Source organism: Phyllobates terribilis, unplaced genomic scaffold (assembly GCF_046119375.1).
Source record: "Phyllobates terribilis strain yellow unplaced genomic scaffold, ASM4611937v1 Scaffold_3__8_contigs__length_932513732, whole genome shotgun sequence".
NCBI lineage: Eukaryota > Metazoa > Chordata > Amphibia > Anura > Dendrobatidae > Phyllobates > Phyllobates terribilis.
In genome coordinates, this window is record NW_027362763.1 from 367,424,788 (window position 1) to 367,446,752 (window position 21,965).

General features: G+C 45.5%; 1 protein-coding gene across 2 annotated transcripts in view; it reads right to left on the reverse strand.

Annotated features, from left to right (window-relative positions):
- CSMD1 (CUB and Sushi multiple domains 1) overlaps positions 1-21,965 on the reverse strand; it is a 2,980,041-nt gene that overhangs the window by 72,211 nt on the left and 2,885,865 nt on the right. For both annotated transcript variants that reach the window (XM_073675393.1, XM_073675394.1), the window contains exon 63: positions 7,129-7,240. In XM_073675393.1, coding sequence (XP_073531494.1) covers positions 7,129-7,240 — 112 coding nt within the window. The remainder of the gene's footprint in view (positions 1-7,128; positions 7,241-21,965) is intronic.

The window sequence follows — 21,965 nt, forward strand, 5'->3', positions numbered from 1 at the left end:
CCGCTCACCGTAGCAGAGTGGTAACCATGTAAACAGCGGGTTACTAGGGGCACAAGCGCACCTAGTAACCCGCTATTTATCATGGTTACGAGCCTGCTACGGTGAGCGGGAGGTTACCGCTCACCGTAGCAGAGTGGTAACCATGATAAACAGCGGGTTACTAAGTGTGCGTGTGCCCCTAGTAACCCGCTGTTTATCATGGTTACCAGCCTGATCGCTGGTCCCGCTGGTCACACACAGCGATGTGTGCTGACCAGCGGGAGGGCAAAGACCAAAAAATGGTCCAGGACATTCTGCAGCGATCAGTGACCTCACAGCAGGGGCCTGTTCGCTGCAAAGTGTCACAGATAGCGACATCGCTGGTGAGGTCGCTGTTGAGTCACCAAAACCTTGACTCAGCAGCGATTTCGCTAGCGATCTCGCTATGTGAGACGGGGGCTTTAGTCTATTTGTGTGTTTTGGACCTCTGACCTTCCCTGAGATGTCAATATTTGCACTTATACTAGAGAGAAGCAGTGGAATTGGTGTCTGACTGCTGGACCCAGATTATAGTGAGAATCAAAGGATAAGAAAATTTTAAAGAACAAAGTCATGGATGCAGTGGATTTTGCTACACACTGAGCGGGGGTCCAGAGGGTCCAGTTAACGGGAACAGGAGAAGGCATGTCATGAAAATTATTGATATTAATAGGGTTCGTCTGTTCAGCATAGAAGAAGTTACATTTACTAGTACAAGGAGGATCTGGATTAGGAGATATGTCAACAGATGGTTCATAGATTTGTGAGAACATCTCCTTTGTTGTAATTTGGGATAAGATGGATTTGAATGTTTATAAGAATGTGAGAAGAATATGTGAGCTATACATAGCAGAATGGAGGAGAGAGAGACTACTGTGGATAGAGTGCACATAATTTGTGAAATATCTGTAGATTTGTAAGAAAGCAGTGGCTAGAACATAGTTTCATAGGTTTTAAGGTTGAAGGTATACTTAAGTCCATTGAGTTCAACCAATAGCCTAACATGTTGAAGCAAATAGTTGTGTAGAAATTGAAATGCATTTTGCAACACACGTGATATAGAAACAAGTTTGTTTGAGTTTATTGCATAGCTTACCTCTCTCCTGCTCTGTCAAAATGCTGTCCACTTTGACAAATATGGCAATAAACAAAGATGCACCAGTGCCCTCCTGAATGAGTGCCTTCCTTTTGGAAAGATCTAAACTTATGGGGAAGTTTATGCTTAAATCTATGTGTAATTTAACTTGTTAAACCATTATTCAACTAGCATAAGATTAAAGGAGGCATTAATATGCAAAGCAAACAAACTTGCAGGCCAACTTGGACAAAAAAACTTTGTGGTTAATTAGATAACCATGCAGCATTTTGGAACAGACACTAGAAAATGAAAAGATACCATAATCATTATTGCAAATGAACAAGAGTAAGTTCAGGCTTTAGAAGAGTTAACAGCAGAGAATCTATAAGCTATTTCCAAATCATTGCATTCTTATTGTCTTTACATTTTACACAACCTCTCAACTTTTTAAGAATTGTGGTTGTATAAAGTATATACACAGTTCAGGACTATATATTACAATACAGTACAGTACATAGTGGAGAGCTGTGTGTATATAGTATGTTGTATATAGTTGTATATAGTGTGAATCCATGCTAAATATTATATACACAAACATGGCCCCACACTATATACTATATACACAGGCACAACTTGACACAGCTCCAAGCTACATACAATGAAATGGCTTAGCATAGCATATAGTGTGGATCTGAGTATAGACCACTATATTACAGAACGTAGTGTGAAACTCTGCATATACTATAAAGTGTGGTGCTCTGTATATACTCTGTGTGGCATATATATACTGTATACACTGCTCAAAAAAATAAAGGGAACACTTAAACAACAGATTATAACTCCAAGTAGATCAAACTTCTGTGAAATCAAACTGTCCACTTAGGAAGCAACACTGATTGACAATCAATTTCACATGCTGTTGTGCTAATGGAAAAGACTATAGATGGAAATTATTGGCAATTATCAAGACACCCTCAATAAAGGAGTGGTTCTGCAGGTGGGGACCACAGACCACATCTCAGTACCAATGCTTTCTGGCTGATGTTTTGGTCACTTTTGAATGTTGGTTGTGCTTTCACACTCGTGGTAGCATGAGATGGACTCTACAACCCACAGAAGTTGCTCAGGTAGTGCAGCTCATCCAGGATGGCACATCAATGCGAGCTGTGGCAAGAAGGTTTGCTGTGTCTGTCAGCGTTGTGTCCAGAGGCTGGAGGCGCTACCAGGAGACAGTCCAGTACACCAGAAGACGTGGAAGGGCCGTTGAGGGCAGCAAGCCAGCAGCAGGACCGCTACCTCCACCTTTGTGCAAGGAGGAAAAGGAGGAGCACTGCCAAAGCCCTGCAAAATGACCTCCAGCAGGCCACAAATGTGCATGTGTCTGCACAAACTGTTAAAAACCGACTCCATTAGGGTGGTATGAGGACCCCATGTCCACAGATGGGGGTTGTGCTCACAGCCCAACACCGTGCAGGACTCTTTGCATTTGCCACAGAACCCCAGGATGGGCAAAGTCGCCACTGGCGCCCTGTGCTCTTCACAGATGAAAGCAGGTTCACACTGAGCACATGTGACAAACGTGACAGAGTATGGAGACGCCATGGAGAGCGATCTGCTGCCTGCAACATCCTTCAGCATGACCGGTTTGGCAGTGGGTCAGTAATGGTATGGGGTGGCATTTCTTTGGAGGGCTGCACAGCCCTCCATGTGCTCGCCAGAGGTATCCTGACTGCCATGAGGTACCGATATGAGATCCTCAGACCCCTTCTGAGACCATATGCTGGTGCGGTTGGCCCTGGGTTCCTCCTAATGCAGGACAATGCCAGACCTCATGTCGCTGGAGTGTGTCAGCAGTTCCTGCAAGATGATGGCGTTGAAGCTTTGGACTGGCCTGCCCATTCCCCAGACCTGAATCCGATTGAGCACATCTGGGACATCATGTCTCGCTCCATCCACCATTGTCACGTTGCACCACAGACTGTCCAGGAGTTGGCGGATGCTTTAGTCCAGGTCTGGGAGGAGATTCCACAGGAGACCATCCGAAACCTCATCAGGAGCATGCCCAGGTATTGTAGGGAGGTCATACAGTCACGTGGAAGCCACACACAATACTGAGCCTGATTTTGACTAGTTTTAATGACATTACATCAAAGTTGGATAAGCCTTTAGTGTGTTTTTCCACTTTAATTTTGGGGGTGACTCCAAATCCAAGCCTCCATTGGTTAATAAATTTGATTTCCATTGATGATTTTTGTGCGATTTTGTTGTCAGCACATTCAACTTTGCACAGAACAAAGTATTCAATGAGAATATTTCATTTATTCTGATCGAGGATGTGTTATTTGAGAGTTCCTTTTATTTTTTTGAGCAGTGTATATACATACAGATATACACAGTCACAACTCAACGCTATATCGTATATCGCCACACTGTACACTATACTATAGTAATCTATACAAAGCGCCACTCTATATGGTATATAAACAGCACAACACTATGTAGTATATACACAGCTCTCTAGTGCCTTGACTTAATGTCAGATAGTGATCACAGGAGTAGTGTAGTGTGGAATTTCAGTGAAGGATGGAGCAGAGCAGTAAGCAGAGGACAGAATCTTTAGGGTAACAAAATTACAGATGTATGTGTACTGAAAAATATACCATAAAAGGAATTCCTGATATTTAAAGTTTTATTAACACATTTTATTCACAATGAAACTTCTAGAAATTGTTCATGATCCTGATACTCCTATAAGTTAGCCATAAATGCATTGTAGAGGTTTCTGCCTCAGGCTACTGAACTAATGGCATAGGTTGCATGATATAAATGAAAATAGACCTACATTACAATATTCAGACAGCTTATATGAATTGTAATGAATTGTATGGTGCCCTTGTGAAGAACAGCAAAATTGTGCAGCAACAGGACATCTTGGAATTTTATTGTATAATGTTCTAATAAATCTACATTCAACCTATGTGTGGTGATATTCAGTTAATTGCTCCAAAATAATGATATTAATTACTAAAATTATTTTGAAAGTAATAAATTGAAAAGCAGGAAATTAATTGCTTAAATTGAAAATAAATTTGACTAAAGTGCATGATGGATGAGGTAACACATGGACAGGTCATGAAGTAATCATACTGAACATCTTAATGACTTCGAGTGTACATTTCCATTATACGTAGATAAGGAAAGCGTGACGCTGGCTCTGGAGCTTAGCACAGCAGTCTGTAAAAAGGCATTAAGACTCTTAATTTTTTTGATCCTCGCAAATCGAATCGCAATTGAATCGAATTATTGAAACCCATGGTGACTTGCAATTTTCAGGAAGTTCAACTTGAAGTTGACTATGGTTGAATACCCCCTTTAAAATATGTGTTTGATTAAAGTGAGTATGGGTATCTAAAAGAAATGTTGTACAGTTTTCATATTTGCAATATAATTTGTTAAATGTTTTAATTTTTATATGAATTAAGATAAAAGAAATATGTTGGCTGCATTGTCTACTAACAATTTTAACGCACAATAATACAAAATTATGATATTTGAGATATAAGGGGTTGTAGAATGTTGAGAGTTAGACCTATTCAGAATGATACTTTTTTGGAATCAGCTTGCTGCAGCTTTGTCCCATTCAAGCACATAGGACAGAGCTGCAGTGCCAGCGGCAATGCCACTACTAAAATATTTATCAATTTTAAAGAATTGCATCATCACTTTGAGTATAGTGTATCATCTTATCTATATTAAGTTGATTTATGTCATTATACTTTTTATATATGTTTTTATATATTTTTTGAAAACTATGGATACATTTTGAGCATTTGCATTTTTTAAACATGCTGTAGCCATACTTCTATGTACACGAAAATATATAGGACATGAAAAACAGTTTGTATTTCTTATAACTAGCAATATGTTTATCTTAATGTGTCAGTATTTTGTATTTGAAGAGAACTTGTCACTATGATTTTGCAAGTTAAAGTAAATTACTACTATATATACATTGTATATACACTGTTCAAAAAATAAAGGGTACACTGAAATAACACATCCTAGATCTGAATGAATGAAATATTCTCTTTGAATACTTTGTTCTGTACAAAGTTGAATGTGCTGACAACAAAATCACACAAAAATCATCAATGGAAATCAAATTTATTAACCAATGGAGGCCTGGATTTGGAGTCACCCCCAAAATTAAAGTGGAAAAACACACTACAGGCTGATCCAACTTTGATGTAATGTCCTTAAAAAAAGTGAAAAAGAGTCTCAGTATTGTGTGTGGCCTCCACGTGCCTGTATGATCTCCCTACAACGCCTGGGTATGCTCCTGATGAGGTTGCGGATGGTCTCCTGTGGGATCTCCTCCCAGACCTGGACTAAAGCATCCGTCAACTCCTGGACAGTCTGTAGTGCAACGTGACGTTGGTGGATGGAGCGAGACATGATTTCCCAGATGTGCATATTTGTGGCCTGCTGGAGGTCATTTTGCAGGGCTCTGGCAGTGCTCTTCCTCTTCCTCCTCGGACAAAGGTGGAGGTAGCGGTCCTGCTGCTGGGTTGTTGCCCTCCTACAGCCTCCTCCACGTCTCCTGGTGTACTGGCTTGTCTCCTGGTAGCGCCTCCAGCCTCTGGACACTACGCTGATAGACACAGCAAACCTTCTTGCCACAGCTCGCATTGATGTGCCATCCTGGATGAGCTGCACTTCCTGAGCAACTACTGTGGGTTGTAGAGGACGTCTCATGCTACCACGAGTGTGAAAGCACAACCAACATTCAAAACTGACCAAAGCATCAGCCAGAAAGCATTGGTACTGAGATGTGGTCTGTTTTCCCACCTGCAGAACCACTCCTTTATTGAGGGTGTCTTGATAATTGCCAATAATTTCCATCTATAGTCTATTCCATTTGCACAACAGCATGTGAAATTGATTGTCAATCAGTGTTGCTTCCTAAGTGGACAGTTTGATTTCATAGAAGTTTGATTTACTTGGAGTTATATTCTGTTGTTTAAGTGTTCCCTTTATTTTTTTGAGCATTTATATATCAATATTTAAAATCTATTTTAAGACTCCAATAACCTTTATGTGATTTACAAAAAAAAAATATAGATATCTGGTATCTGACCGATAGTAGTTTACGGTTTGGTTCAAATTGAATTGAATTCGCCTTGAATTTCCCCCAAAATTTGGATTCTTACAAACCCAATTGTTTGTAATTGTATAGTATTTGAACTGTATTTTATTCAAATACAGACAAATCAGAGATGGGAATGGGGAATATAGAGGGCTAGAAATGGGGCTAAGTATAAATAATCACCTTGGTGCAAAGTGAAGCTGGAGTAAGAGAACATCACATGCAGAGAAGTAAAAAAAGTCCAGAGAGGTAGTAGTGGTGGTATGACAGCTGAGCAAAGAGGAATTTTTTTTCCTTTTCTTCTGTTGCGCTCTTGAGTCAGGAGTGTTCCCAGAGCATAATTAGACACATTCAATTTGCTTTAAATAATTTTGACTCAAAATTAATTTTCTTTCCAAATTCAACAGAATTGTCTAATTGAAGACCTTTATGTTGTATTCGTCTATGCAGTGCTCAGCCATTCTTTTGACATCATTGTGGCAGCCAATAAATTGATTGAGTAGGCTAATCATTGTTGAATGCTTGTAAAGCTATGTTGCTATAGACATTGCTAATTCTTTACTTACAAATTGAGTCAGACCATATACCCATGTACAGATTGGCTGTTATCACAATGTCAAATTACCAGTAACATGCATCAATACTTGGAAACAAACACAAAGAGTAAAATTACTGGTTGTTTTTAGAAACTTCAGCAATGCATGAAATTTGTAAAACTTGTGGAATACATGAAACTTGTGAAATGTCCACATTTTAACAATGTAACTATGTCTTTGAAATATGTCTTTTTAGCTTTATTTGAAGACAAAATATGCTATAAGTACTTAAAATATAGCTCTGTACAGAGAAGATAATTGAAAATAAGGCAATTGTTCTTAACACTTACGGATACATTCTGGTTGGGATCCACTCCATGTTAAATTAGCAAGACAATTACGTGTAGTGGAGCCTTGAATATGGTAGCCCTTGCGACATCTAAAGAAAACTGAACTTCCAATCTTCAAAAAGAAAAAAAATTCAGAAATATGTCAGCAACCCAAGAATGAAGTAAATGGAGAGAAGAATTCAAATGATAATGAGGACCATAAATGGATCTTGCAACTTCTTTTCACACAAGATAGGATATGTTCAAGCAGTAAGTAAAATATAATAAGAAAAGATCCTAGCAATCAATCTTAGTTTTTCCTCTTTTAAGATGAAAACTTGTTAAAGAATCAAGTGATCAACAAATAGAATACAAACTTATGGTTTTATGTATTCATACTAAGTCCTTGTTTTAGACATTCATTTCTATTTCTGTGACATGAGAAACAGGACCAGGGATATGCAGTGGGTACGGAAAGTATTCAGAACCATTTAAATTTTTCAATCTTTGTTCCATTGCAGCCATTTGGTAAATTCTAAAGAGTTCTTTTTTTTCTCATTAAAGTACACTCTGCACCCCATCTTGACTGAAAAAAAAGACATTTTTGCAAATTTATTAAACAAGAAAAACTGAAAAAAAAATTTCCTTGTGATCCTCCTTGAGATGGTTCTACTCCTTCATTGGAGTCCAGCTGTGTTTAATTCAACTGGTAGGACTTGATTTGGAAAGGCACGCACCTGTCTATATAAGACCTCACAGCTCACAGTGCATGTCAGACCAAATGAGAATCATGAGCTCAAAGGAACTGCCCAAGGAGCTCAGAGACAGGATTGTGGCAAGGCACAGATCTCGCCAAGGTTACAAATGAATTTCTGCATTACTCAAGGTTCCTAAGAGCACAGTGGCCTCCATAATCCTTAAATGGAAGAAGTTTGGGACCACCAGAAGTTTTTCTAGACCTGCCGTCCAGCCAAACTGAGCAATCGTGGGAGAAGAGCCTTGGTGAGAGAGGTAAAGAAGAACCCCAAGATCACAGTGGCTGAGCTCGAGAGATGCAGTAGGGAGATGGGAGAAAGTTCCACAAAGTCAACTACCACTGCAGCCCTCCATCAGTCAGGCCTTTATGGCAGAGTGGCCCGATGGAAGACTCTCCTCACTGCAAGACATATGAAAGCCCCATAGAGTTTGCTCAAAAATGCATGAAGGACTACCAGACTATGAGAAATAAGATTCTCTGATCTGATGGGACAAAAATAGAACTTTTTGGTGATAATTCTAAGCGGTATGTGTGGAGAAAACCAGGCACTGCTTATCACCTGCCCAACACAATCCCAACAGTCAAACAAGGTGACGGCAGCATCATGCTATGGGGATGTTTTTCAGCTGCAGGGACAGGAAGACAGGTTGCAATTGAAGGAAACATGAATGTGGCCAAGTACAGAGATATACTGGATGAAAACCTCTTTCAGAGTGCTCTGGACTAGGGATGAGCGAGTATGTTTTTTTAACCCTTTCGCCGAGTATGCTCAGGCGAGCACCGAGTAGTTACAGCTGCTCGGTGATATGTTTGAATCACTCCCGTGTGCATGATTTGCGACTGTTTGACAGCTTTAGTACATGTGAGGAATGTGTAAGAAATAGACATTCCTTACATGTAATAAAGCTGTCAAACACTCGCAAATTATGCACATGGGAGTGATTCAAATATATAACTGAGCAGCTGTAACTACGCGGTGCTCGCCCGAGCATACTCGGCGAAAGGGTTAACAAAACATACTCGCTCATCACTACTCTGGACTTGTGATGAGCGAGTATGTTTTGTTAACCCTTTCGCTGAGTACACTCGGCCGAGCACCGAGTATTTATAGCTTGCTCGGGCTTTAAGTTTTCGTCGCTCTGTGAACATGATTTGCGACTGACAGATTTAATACATGTGAGGAATGCCTGTTTTTCCAGCATTCTTCACATGTACTAAATCTGTCAAACAGTTGCAAATCATGTTCACGGAGAGACGAAAACTTAAAGCCGAGCACGCTATAAATACTTGGTGGTAGCCCGAGAATACTCGGCGAAAGGGTTAACAAAACATACTCGCTCATCACTACTATGGACCTTAGACCTGGCTGAAGGTTCACCTTTAGTAATGAGCGAGTATGCTCGCTACTGCTCGGTGCTCGCCCGAGCATCTCACTGCTAGAGTTGCTCGGCGCTCGCCGAGTATTTCCAGGGTTGCTCCGTGGGAGCTTGGGTCCCCTCCCTGCATATTTGGCGCTCTTTAGAGTGCCAATCAACATGCAGGGATTGCATGCCACTCGATGTAATGCCGTAGCCATGTTGGTTGTGGCATTACAGTGATTGGCTGGCCGCACAGCATCATCGGGTCTATATCAGACGCCGCTGTGCTCGTCACAGTCGCAGGCAGAGTAGGGAGAGGTGCTGCTGCGTCAGGGAGAGATTTGCTTGTGTATTAGGTAGTGTAGGGTGAAAAATAGTACATTACACATATCAATCTTAACAAACAGTCCTTTTGAGGACTAACTAATCCATCAGCAGAGATATCTGGCAGGCAGTGTATATAGGCAGGCAGGGTATATAGCAGACTGCAGTGCATATAGCACAAGAGGCTCCATTCCAATTCTAGAAATTCCAAAGGCTCAGGTCTCAGGGGCCAGGAATACTTTTTTTGGGATCTTAATCCTCATTATTTGCTTAAAAAGCAATCCAGAGAACACTGTTTTTCTGTGCCATTTGCTTGTTGGCACTGCAGAATACAGCCAGGTCCTTTCCATATTAAAGCGCTAGAAATCCAGCTATTTAAAACTGTGTTTTCTCCATCAAACGGATCACATATACGTTGTGAGAAAATACTGCCTTTTCTGGCCTCCATTAAAAATTTCTTTCAGTGTGTCAGTGGAGCAATTCACACCAGTTTGCTGTTCAAACTAGTTACCTACAGGGCAGGTATTTAAAACTTTGTTTTCTCTGTAACACGGATCACATATAAGTTCGCTCCAAACTCATTCATTTGTAGTGAGCGTGGAAGATACTGTCCTCCATTTAAAATCGGCAAGGCACGTGGCAAGGGACGGGGAACTGGACGTGATGGTGATGGTGCATGCCGAGGCTGAGGACAAGGCCGTGGGTAAGCTGAAATTGTGCCACAACAAACACCCACATCTTCTCGCCTGACTTTCTTGTCCCAATTCCTAGGGGACCGCAGCACACCACTTTTGAACCCAGAGCAGTGTCAAAAGTTTGTTGGTTGGATAGCAGATAATGCTTCCAGTCACTTAGCCACAATCACCACCCTGTCATCCACACAGTCAAGTCTCAGTAGCCGTGAGTGTGGACCGCATATTTCTCACCCTGATCCTCCTTCCTCCCACCATGCCGAGTGCCCAGATACAACGGATCCCACACTTGGACACTCTGAAGAGCTGCTCACTTTTCCTTTTATAGATTCAGGCCTCTCGTCCAGTCCACTTGAAGCGGGGCAAGAGGAGATCGCATGTAGCGATGCCAAAATATTTGAGCAGCCACGGTCACACAAAGGCGACGATGGGAAAGTGTCACAAGAGGTGGACGATGATGAGAAACAATTGCCAGAAAGTCAGGAGGAGAACCAAGGTGCGGAAGTGGAAGACAAGGTGGTGGATGATATAGTAACTGACCCAACCTGGCAGGAGGACATGCAGAGCGAGGAGAGCAGCACACAGGAGGAGGGAGGCAGAGCACCCCAACAGGCAGAAAGAAGCAGTGATGTGGCTGCAGACAGAAGGCAGGCAACTATTCCCCGTAACACCAACACGAAGGAAGTTGCCAGTACAACGGTTAGGTCTTCCCGAGTCTGGTTGATTTTTTAAAGACTCTGCCGATACCCCCAAAAGGGCCATTTGCACCACCTGCCAGGCCAGCATCATCAGGGGTGGTAAAACTACTAGCCTGACCACCACCAGCATGATCAGGCACATGGCAGCAAAGCACCCGACTTTGTGGGCTGAACCCCAGGGTTCAGGAACAGTGTCTCCGGGTGGCACCATTGCTTCTTCCGCTGTTGTGCATGCAAGCCAATCCCCTGTCCATGGTGCATACGAAGACGCCTCCTGACCTGCACCTGTCGTTGCGCACTCTCAAGTAGCAGCATCAGGAAGCACGTCCATGTCCTTGTCCCAGCGCAGCATTCACTTGTCCATACCCCAGTCCTTGGAACGCAAGTGCAAATATGCAGCCAACGCCCCACAGGCCACACTGCTAAATTCTCTCATTTCACAACTGCTTGGGCTCGAAATGTTGCCTTTTAGGCTTGTGGAGACGGAAGCATTCTGCAACCTGATGGCGGCGGCCGTCCCTCGGTACTCCGTCCCCAGCCGTCACTATTTCTCCTGGTGTGCCGTCCCCGCATTAAACAAACACGTGTCCCAAAACATTTGCTGTGCCAACAACGCAGTTACCGGGAAAGTCCATCAAACCATGGATACGTGGACAAGTGCTTGTGGGCTGGGATGGTACATCTTGCTGACGGCACACTGGGTTAACATAGTGGAAGCCGAGACACAGTCGGACCTTGGGACGGAACATGTCCTTCCGACGCCAAGGATTGGTGCCCTAGGTCAATCAGGGTTGCCCCCATGGTCTACAGCTCCTGCACCTCATCCTCCTTAGCCTCCTTCTCCTCTTCAGCTTCCATCTCCAAAATGACAACAACAGTCACAAGCTGGAAGCACTGCAGCACTCCCTTGGCAAAGAGACAACAGGCTGTGCTGAAGCTAATATGCTTAGTTGACAAACCGCATAATGCTGAAGAGTTGTGGACAGTAGTGTTGAGCCACACTCATAGTGTTCGAGTTCGGTTCGGTTCGTCGAACACCTGTATGTTCGCCGAACTGTTCGTCGAACACCGTTAAAACCAATGGCAGGCAAACAAAAACACATAGAAACACAAAGAAAACACCTTCAAAGGTGTCCAAAAGCTGACAAACTGCTCAGAAGACACAACTAACACATGGAAAAGTGACAAGTACATATAGTCATGCGAAAAGAAAAGAGGTGGAGGAGTAAAAGGAGGGGGAGATACAGATATAGGCATGTCATGCCCTTCTAAAATCAAGAAAGGCTGGAGTAAAAATCTAAAATCAGCCTACCAACACCCAGACGTCGTGACAAGAAAATTAAAAAAAGAAATATCTTTAGGTAGAATGGCGGTTCCATTCAGAACACTTTCCTTACAAGACGTACTGGTATCCCCATTGTCAGTTGTGCCAAAAACGGAACCCAATACATTCGAACTAATCCACCATTTTTCACATCCATGGGGCAGGTCCGTAAACGACAACATCAACGCAGAACCAAGTACAGTAGTATATACTGTACATCCTTTGACAAGGCAATCAAGCAGATCAAGAAGTTGGGAAGGGTCACCTTAATGGCCAAAACAGACATTGATGCGGCATTCTGGTTACATACTACCTGTGCCTCCGAATAGTGTCCACCTATTGGGCTGCTTCTGGGAAGGAGCATACTATATAGATCGCTGTTTGCCCATGGGGTGCTCCAGATCCTGCTCACTATTTGAGGCGTTTAGTTGCTTCCTCGAATGGGTTGTAATGGACGTTTCTAAGGGGGCATATATTATCCATTACCTCGACAACTTCTTATGCCTGGGCCCAAAAGATTCGCCACAGTGTGAATACACGCGGTAGTCCACCTGTGAGAAGGAGAGAGCTGGAGGGAGAGCGGACACCACAGAGCTGAGGGGTTAGATGGAGAACGGAAGAAGGAAAGGGCGAGGAAGGTAAAGGAGTACAGTGGAAGGCCGACCTAAGATACCCCACGTTCCTGCTGGGCGGGGAACAGCCCTGGGAAGAAAAGCCGCTTGCGCATCCCTTTGAGGTTACGGGCGCGAGCGGGCTCCGTGTCGTCGGGTTTGTGCCAGAGCCGCGGTGGACCCTGACGGCCATCCCCCCTCTCCCAATACTGGTGCCTGTCCGCTGGTGGGTCGAGACCCCCCGCTGTGGGGGGGAGTAACATCTGCAGAAGAAAGACCATCTTCCAGCCAAACTAAGATGTCTACTTCTTTTAGTGGACATTGTGATACGATCCCTTTCTTACGGACACGCCCATCGCTACAAATTCCAGATGAGGCACAAAAACAGCAGGTGCTTCAACGTATATCAAGTGCTCCTTCAAGTGGGCTCCCCTCCACCTCAACTTCAACATCACAAATACTCCAGTCCTCAGAGGTGTCACCCCCAATCGCACTTGCTTCCTCACAGCTCCCAAGTCTCCAGCTGCCCGTCTGAGTATAGGGTAACACAGATGGTTGAGTCTGCACAGCTGTTTACTCATACTATAGCCTGGGAAATGGAGGTCTGCTCCAGAGCTTCTGTTAATCCAGACGAGGAAATGATCTGCACTGATGCCGAGAATCTTTATGAGTTGGATCCAGGACCAGATGAAGAAGGTTCTGAGCATAACGTAGACATTCGTTCCCAAACTGTAACTCCTTTTGGTGGAGACAATGAAGAAGACGATGATGAGACTCAAATACCTGATTGGAGCGACAACTTGACTTTTCGGTCAGGGCAGGAAGAGGTTGGCTCTGAGGACGATGGGTGTGAGAACACACAGGGTGATGATGACGAGGTTGGAGTTCCCACTTACTGTCAACCCACAGTCAGCCAGTCGATGAGGTCAGCAGAGGAGGTGGAGGAGGATGACAGTGATGACGAGGTTAGGTTGCGCCTTCCTGAACAGAGACGGAGTACTGGAAGCACATCAACAACTGCATCCTCAACCACAACTCTGCCTCTGACCACAAGTCGCAGTAGCTCTTCAGGTCGCATGGGCTCTAAGCCTTGCATAGCCTGGGTATTTTTTCAGATCGATAAGGATGACCCAACTCGTGTTATCTGTAATATTTGTCACCAAGAGCTAAGTAGAGGCCAAACAATCCATAGTTTGAGTACTTCATGCATGAACCATCACATGGATATGAAGCATAAGTTGCAGTGGGAAGCTCACTGTGCTACAAAGTGGCCTAGAGGGCCGGGCCAACCACCGTCTGCCCCATCTTGTGCATCCGCAGCCTCTTCATCCTCTTTGACTGGGAGGACAGCAGTCACACATGTTTTTGGATGCAGACCTGCCACCTCTTTACCCGCAACAGCCAGTGTGATTGGCAGGTCATCATTTCATTTGGAAGTGGAAACACCAGCTGGTGTTGAGCGCCCTCTGACATCGAGAGCACCACCTTTGGATCAAGGCAACTTAACTTTTCCGCCTGCATCTTCCTCACAGACCGGCAAGTTTGCCGGGGACACCCTACTCAACCCCGTCTAACCACAACAGCCAGCCCTCGGTCCCTCAGATGTGGACAAGCAAAAGAACATTTCCTCCTAGCCATGACAAAGCTAAGAGGTTGAATTTCAGCATCTGCAAGCTGTTGGCTACAGAAATGCTGCCTTTCCGCCTGGTGGACACAGAGGATTTTCAAGACCTTATGTCCGTCGCAGTGCCCCAGTACCAGATGCCCAGTCGGCACTACTTCTCAAAGAAAGGTGTGCCTGCGCTCCACCAGCATGTCGCACACAACATCACCGCTTCTTTGAGAAACTCTGTGTGTGACAGGGTGCATTTCACCACAGACACTTGAGCGAGTAGGCATGGACAGGGGCGTTACATGTCGCTGACTGGGCACTGGGTAACTATGGTGACAGCAGGACAAGGGGCTGCTGTCCAAGTCTTGCCGTCCCCACGAGTTGTGCGTCAATCCTCTTTATCTAGAAGTTCCTACACTGCTTCTGCCTCCTCAACCTCCTCTCAGTCCTCCACCTGCACCCAAAGCCTGTCTGGTAATGCCATCCACTTTCTAACTGCGCAGAAGGAATCCTTACATAGTTTATAAGGCCGAAAAAAGACAAGCGTCCATCCAGTTCAGCCTATTTCTTGTGCACTGCAGCTATTCCGCAGCGTTGATCCAGGGGAAGGCAACAAAAAACCATGAGGTATAGGCCAATTTACATCACTGAGGAAAAATTCACTTCCCGACACCAATCTCGCAGTAAGATTAAATCCCTGGATTAATTAACTAAGCATAAGATGTAATTTTATTGTTCTCAAGAAAGGCGTCCAGGCCTCTCTTGAACTCTTTAAGTGAGTTGGACATCACCACTTCCTCTCCCAGAGAGTTCCAGAGTCTCACGGCTCTGACCGTAAAGAATCCCCTTCTATGCTGGTGCAGGAACCTCCTTTCCTCCAGACGCATAGTGTGCCCCCTCGTCTTTGTCACCATCCTTGGTATAAACAGGTCATGGGAGAGATCTCTGTACTGCCCCCTGATGTATTTATACATGTTTATGAGGTCTCCCCTAAGCCTTCTCTTTTCCAATGTAAATAGGCCTAATTTTGACAACCTCTCTGGGTATTCTAGTCCCTCCATTCCCTTTATTACCTTAGTCGCCCTCCTTTGTACCCTCTCTAGCTCCAATATGTCTTTCCTGAGCACCGGAGCCCAGAACTGTGCACAATATTCTAAGTGCGGCCTTACCAGCGCTTTATACAGAGGAAGAACAATGTTCTCATCATATGCCCCTATTCCTCTTCTGATGCATGCCATGACTCTATTTGCCTGCACACCTCCTTACTATGCTGGCAGCAGGGCTCAACGGCATCAGGCGGTTTTTACTTTGAAATGTCTGGAAAATGTGAGTCAAACAGCTGAGGAGTTGTGGTCAGCTCTGGAGATCCAGTTTCATGAATGGTTGTCTCCACTGGACCTGCAACCAGGGAAGGCCATGTGCAACAATGCGGCAAACCTGGGTGCGGCCCTTCGCCGGGGCAATGTCACACACGTGCCTTGTATGGCTCACATGTTGAACATGGTTGTCCAGCAATTTTTAGCCCACTATCCCGGACTAGATGGCGTTCTGCAGAGGGCACGGTCGCTGTGTGCTCACTTCCGCCGTTCACATCCCGCAGCTCAACGACTTACATCTCTACAGAAGTCGTTGGGCCTGCCAGTTCACCGGCTGAAATGCGATGTGCCGACACAGTGGAATTCAACTCTGCACATGTTGCAGCAACTGTGGCAGCACCAACAAGCCCTGGTGCAATACGTTCTGACGTATAGCCTGGGCCAACGAGATCCAGAGGTGGGGCAAATCACGATGCAGGAGTGGTCTCAGATCAGGGACCTATGAAGTTGACACGCCCCCTGGGCCGTGGGGTACCTGGAGCCGGGCCGGTAGACGCTGGGGGTTGTAGTCACTGTGGGGTGACCCGGTCCGTGACCCAGGGAGGTAAATCCAAGGGTAATTTGTATATATGGGTTTTATAATGTCCGACTACGCCACCTGTGGAGTGCGGCCAAAGGGGCCGCCGCTGCGGAACAGCCCTCTGAAGCTGGTGGTTTTGCAGCAATGGTATTATTACTCCCCACAGGAAGAGTGTAGCTTCAGGGCAGTGTGGGTGGATGATGGTGGTTGTAGTGCAGGGAGTCAGTAATGAACACAGAGTCCGTGTGATGCAGTCCCAAGATCTTTACTCACAGTTGTTGCAGTCCAGATAACAGGTACCAGAGCAATCTCCCCCGTCGTGCTGTGCGTACTCAGTGAGGGGCTCAGTCCACCCCCAGATAGCTCCAGAGTACTTAGCAGGACCCCTTCTGTGTGTCCTTTCTCTGGCCTTCTTCTTGCACCTCACACCCAGTGACACTTCTATCCGGTATCCTAGGGCCTTGGCGGACGACGAGTGTTCCGTCCCCTTGCTCCTATGTGGCTACCTTCTTAGTGAGACTGGTGTGGACTTTGGCCTGCTGTACATGAAATGCTGCAGCCTCCGGTTTCTAGTTGAGCCTTGCTGTTTCTCCGCTAGTTGAGGGACCGGCTCCCCTTATCTGGCCTGACCACTCTACCTTCTGGTAGCAGCGGGCATACGGGTGGCCTTCTGCACGGCCCGTACCCCTAGGGTCCCTTCAGTTCCTGGAGCCTTCCTGCTCCCACTCCTCTCATCTCTCCTTCAGTCCTGGGCCTCCCAGGCTAGGCCCGCTTCTGGAGCAGAGCTCATGCAGAGCCTCTGCTCCTGTCACTTCTCCTCTGACTGGCTTGCTCTTTCTAAGATGGCTTCCTATTTATACTCTCCCTGTCATGTGCTCCCCTAAGCTGCTTTCTCCACCCACACCCTCTACATAGGACCCTCCCACCAGCTAGGGACCTGGGACTGTGCTCTCCCTTAGGAGCAATCTCGCCCTACCCCCACTGCGGGTATGTGTTGGATGCAGGTGTTAGGGTCCCGAACCATACTCCTTCCTTACCTGAGGGTAAGATACCACACCTCTGGGTGAGATGCAGTACCTCTGTGGCAACTGAACCCTCAGGGGCGCCACACACCCTTCTGCACAGTTTTTAAATGGCGACGAAGATGTTTAGTGCTGACGACGATGCCATTATCAGCATGACTATTCTTGTGATTTACATGCTGGAGCACATGTTAAACAGAATTCAGAGTCAGGTGGTGGGACAAGAGGAGGTGGAGGAAGTAGAGGAGGAGTCGTATGCGGAAGAGATAACATCTCCAAGGTACAGACGGTCGACAGCACCAAGGTGGCAGGCATGGGAGGGTGGGGGAGAGGGATTAACCAGGGCGCATGGAAGCAGCCAAACTGTTGACGAAGGTGCAGGAGCCGAGGAAGAAGTGGAGGACGAACTGGTGATGGGCATGTATGACTCATCAGATGAGGGAGACCTTGATCACATTTCTGTTGTGCTCGGTTGAGGGGAGAGGGCAGAGGAAGGAAGCATGATTCTTACCTCGCTACCAACACAACAAGGACTTGGTCCTCCTGGATGCGCAAGACACATGAGTGCCTTCTTGCTGTACTACCTGCAACATGACCCTCGGATTGTCAGAATTCGAAGTAATCCCGACTACTGGGTTGCCACACTCTTAGATCCCCGGTACAAAAGTAAATTTGCCGAAATATTTCCTGCCATAGAAAGGGATTCACGCATGCAGGAGCATCAGCAGAAGCTGTTGCAGAATCTTACATGTGCTTTTCCACAAAACACCAGTGGTGCACGTAGTGAATCTCACAATTCTAACTTGCAAACCGTGGGACTGTCGAGTCTTCATCACTCAAACCGTAACAGTAACACAGTATCTGCTGGTAACAGCAATTTTGTGGAATCGTTTCACCACTTTTTTAGACCATCCTTTGCAAGGCCACAGGAGACAAGAAGTCTGACACATAGTGAACATCGAAACTATGACTGTGTCACTGGACCCTTGCTCATTTTGGGCTTCCAATATGGAAAAATGGCCGGAGTTCGCCACTCACGCCTTGGAGATCTTGTCATGCCCTGTAGCCAGCATTCTCTCTGAACGTGCGTTCAGCGCTGCTGCTGATGTGCTGACAGATAAGCGCACGCGGCTGTCCACTGAGAATGTAGACAGACTCACGTTCATAAAGATGAACAAATCATGGATCCGCAAGGACATTTCTACCCCTGTGTCATCCTGGGGAAACTAAAAGCTTGAGGATTTGGTAAAATCACCTAACCAACCGTTTTAAGCAACTCTGGGGCAATTGATGCCACTTAAGTGGTGTTTGTGCCACAATTTTTGGAAAAAATGGAGAGTCTTTTTGGAGTCCCCTTGCTGTGTTTTACGTGACGTTGGCATCGTCAATTCCAGGTGGGTTGGGTCGCTCCCCCCCCTTTGAACTGTAAGAAACTACATACACTATGGCTTGGGGAAACACAGATGGTTGAGTTTGAAGAGCTGTTTACTCAGAGGTCTGCTCCAAAGCTTCAGTGTCTGCTAGTCAGCATAGAATTTTTAGCTGCATCTAGCCTAGGAAACACTTTGGGCGTAGTAGCCCAGCTGCGAAGCAAGCTGTACCGCCTGTGTATCTAATAAGAATTTTTAAATGCAACTAGCCTAGGCAGACTGTGGGGACCCCCAACCAAACCCAGATGCTCAGCCCCCCTACCGCCCCCCTTTCCTTGACAATACAATAATGTAACTCTTACAACTGGATGGGTGAGGATCGGTCACAGCTTTATTAACTCTTTATACTCATTCCATTAGAAAGGCATTTTATATCTAAAATAATTCAGCTTGTTGCAGCATGCCCTGGGTCTCCACACCGGCATGTTGGCCAACAAGTGTAACTCTCCAAGATTTCCTTCTATTTCCAAGCCACAGAGGATGCTGCATACTCGTATGCAGGACTCTGACCCCCATCCATCACTCTTAATGCTTGTTCCACTCTGTCCTGGAGTACTGACAGGAATATGTCCAGTCCAATATCCATTAAGTGAACACCGTCGGGCCGTATGAGGCCTGCTTTACCTCCTTCCAGTTGTCGGTGTTGTATCACTACACCGCCTCTGTCTCTTCTAAATTTTGCCATCCGAATATTTATTACCCACCTTGTCCGTTCGATGGCCGTGATGTCTTGCGCACCTTGCCATACCGCTATCGGCACAATCTCTGACCATACTGTAGTTAGTTTTGTGAAAAATTCTCTGAAGCGCTCAGTGTCTAGTTTCATTATTGCTATTAGTTATGCGCTCTTGTGATGACCTAGGTCGTTTCCCCCGGCCTGTATAACTAAGATGACCGGACCACTTGCCTCTCTCCCTACCTTGATTACCTCCATTAGTACCTGTGGCCATAGCAGGCCTCTAATACCTCTCCAGTTGAAATATGTGTTATGAAACTCTAATTTCCTCCCGCCTGGGCGGACTTTCACCCTTTTTTCTGCCCAATATATATACGAGTGGCCTATCACCCACACTGTTGGCTTAGCGTCACCTGTAAAAGAAACAAACCACGTTAGGATAACAAGTCCGGTCTTATGTATCTTGCCAAACACGTGGATCGCCATCTCACTATCCTCTGAACTTCTGTTTCTGACAGTCCTGCTCTTGCTGCTTTCGTGGCCGCGCCTATGCGGAATGAGTGTGTCCCATAATCTTTGGGGTGGTTCCCTGACGATGTTATGCATTTTTTAAATATAGCTTGGAACTGGTATCTTGATAATGGCGTTCCATCAATGTGTGATAGGAAGAAATTACTTTGTGAACTGATGGTTATATATGTTTTTACTATTGTTACCCGACTCAGTGTACCGTTTGTGGGTTGTAGAAGTACCCAAGTGCCCCTGCCCGCTGGAACCGTTTTCGATTGGCGTATGCGTAGACGTATTGCATTATTGGCTATGACTACGTCCTGGTGTAATAAGCCTCCACTGGTGGTAATTTTGGATTGAGGGACTAATTAGCTTATGCATAGCGCCCCGAAGAAGGCGATTGCAAATGCAGTAGACAGTAGTGTTGCTTCAAATTGTGAGTGTCATGTTAATGGTGTTTGGGATATGATGTGAGAAATCAGTTTTAGTGACATGGGACGGGACGTCTACACTCCTGACTTGGCTGACCCCTTTTCCACCCTTTTATGGACTGTCTGATGATGAATCGCTTTGTCACATCTCCCCAATTCAGTAGTTGGAAGTGAAATGCTACTCCGGTCAGACACCGCTGCGCTGACGCCCCTGATATGCCCCTCATCATTAGCTGGTGGAGAAATTCTATGGTGACTTGTAATCTGGCTTGTTCATATTGGTCAACCCGTCAGCCTGCTACTAGTCGTGTCCACTCTTCCCATGCCTTACCGTATGCTTGACACGTCGACGGGGCAACTGACGCTCTGATTAATGGCATCAACTATTCGCCACTAGATCCCATAGGGAGGGTGGGCAACTGTTGCCCGATGGGTGGGCGTTGGGGAGGAGCTCTGTGAAAATCTGCCAATTGAATTGTGATAAAGCATTAGCAGCAGCTTTAGACCCCTCAGCATCGTGGCTAGCGCGGACCCATACATTGTGTTTTAGGCACAGGAATGCTAGCCGGCATAGTAGGCCTAGCACTGGGAGAGACGATGATGCCATCTTATTAATGCTGTGTGCTAGGCTGGTTTTATTTGTTATGAATAGAGATGAGCGCTGTTCGACTCGAACTGTTTGCCAATCTCAAATTCGAGCTGTTTTGGGCGGTGTTCGAGCCGTTCGGCGAACATGAACGATTGGAAAAAAATTCGGCTGTTCGAGGTTATGTTCGATAACTATTCGTGCACCAAAATCATAACTGGATTTTTTCTCAGTAATGATGAAAATTAATGTTAATACGCAGTTTGAGTGTACAGCGGGGCGGGGGGAGGGGCAGGGGATGGATCTCTGCAGGAATAATGAAGATCTCCATTTTTTTTTTCTCTTTCCCGCATTTCCAGTGGGGAGGTGCAATCTGTCAGCCTATCAGCAGCGCACACACGGAGCAAAGTGCTTTTTTTCACACAAGCAAGGGCATGTGTCATTGGCAGTGTATGTCACATGTCCTTGCCCTATAAGACCCAGCCATTTTCCCCGTCGCCACCATTTTCTCACTGCTGCAGCTGCGTGTTAGACGGCACCGCTGTTGCTGTGTGCGCTATACCTTGTTAATTTCAAGCCAATTTTTGCACAAATCTACAGATAGCTTGGGAGTAGGGAATAATTGTGATTGCAGTCCTTTTAAGGACTAGGTTACAGCATTTCCTATGACTTTTATCAGGCAGGTCTGTGCTCTTAAATAGATAGGTTGTGGGAGTAAAGACTAATTGTAATTGCAGTCCTTTTCAGGACTAAGTTACATCAGTTCCTATCAGTTTTTGCCAGGCAGGTCTGTGCCAGTGCAGTGCAAGTTTTTTTCACAGCATTTGGCTAAATCTAGCAAAGCTAATACTTTTTGGCCTCTTGCAGTGTGTGTTAGTCAGTGGAGTAGCCTATCTGTGTTGCAAGCTACACCACCTGTGTATAGAATACC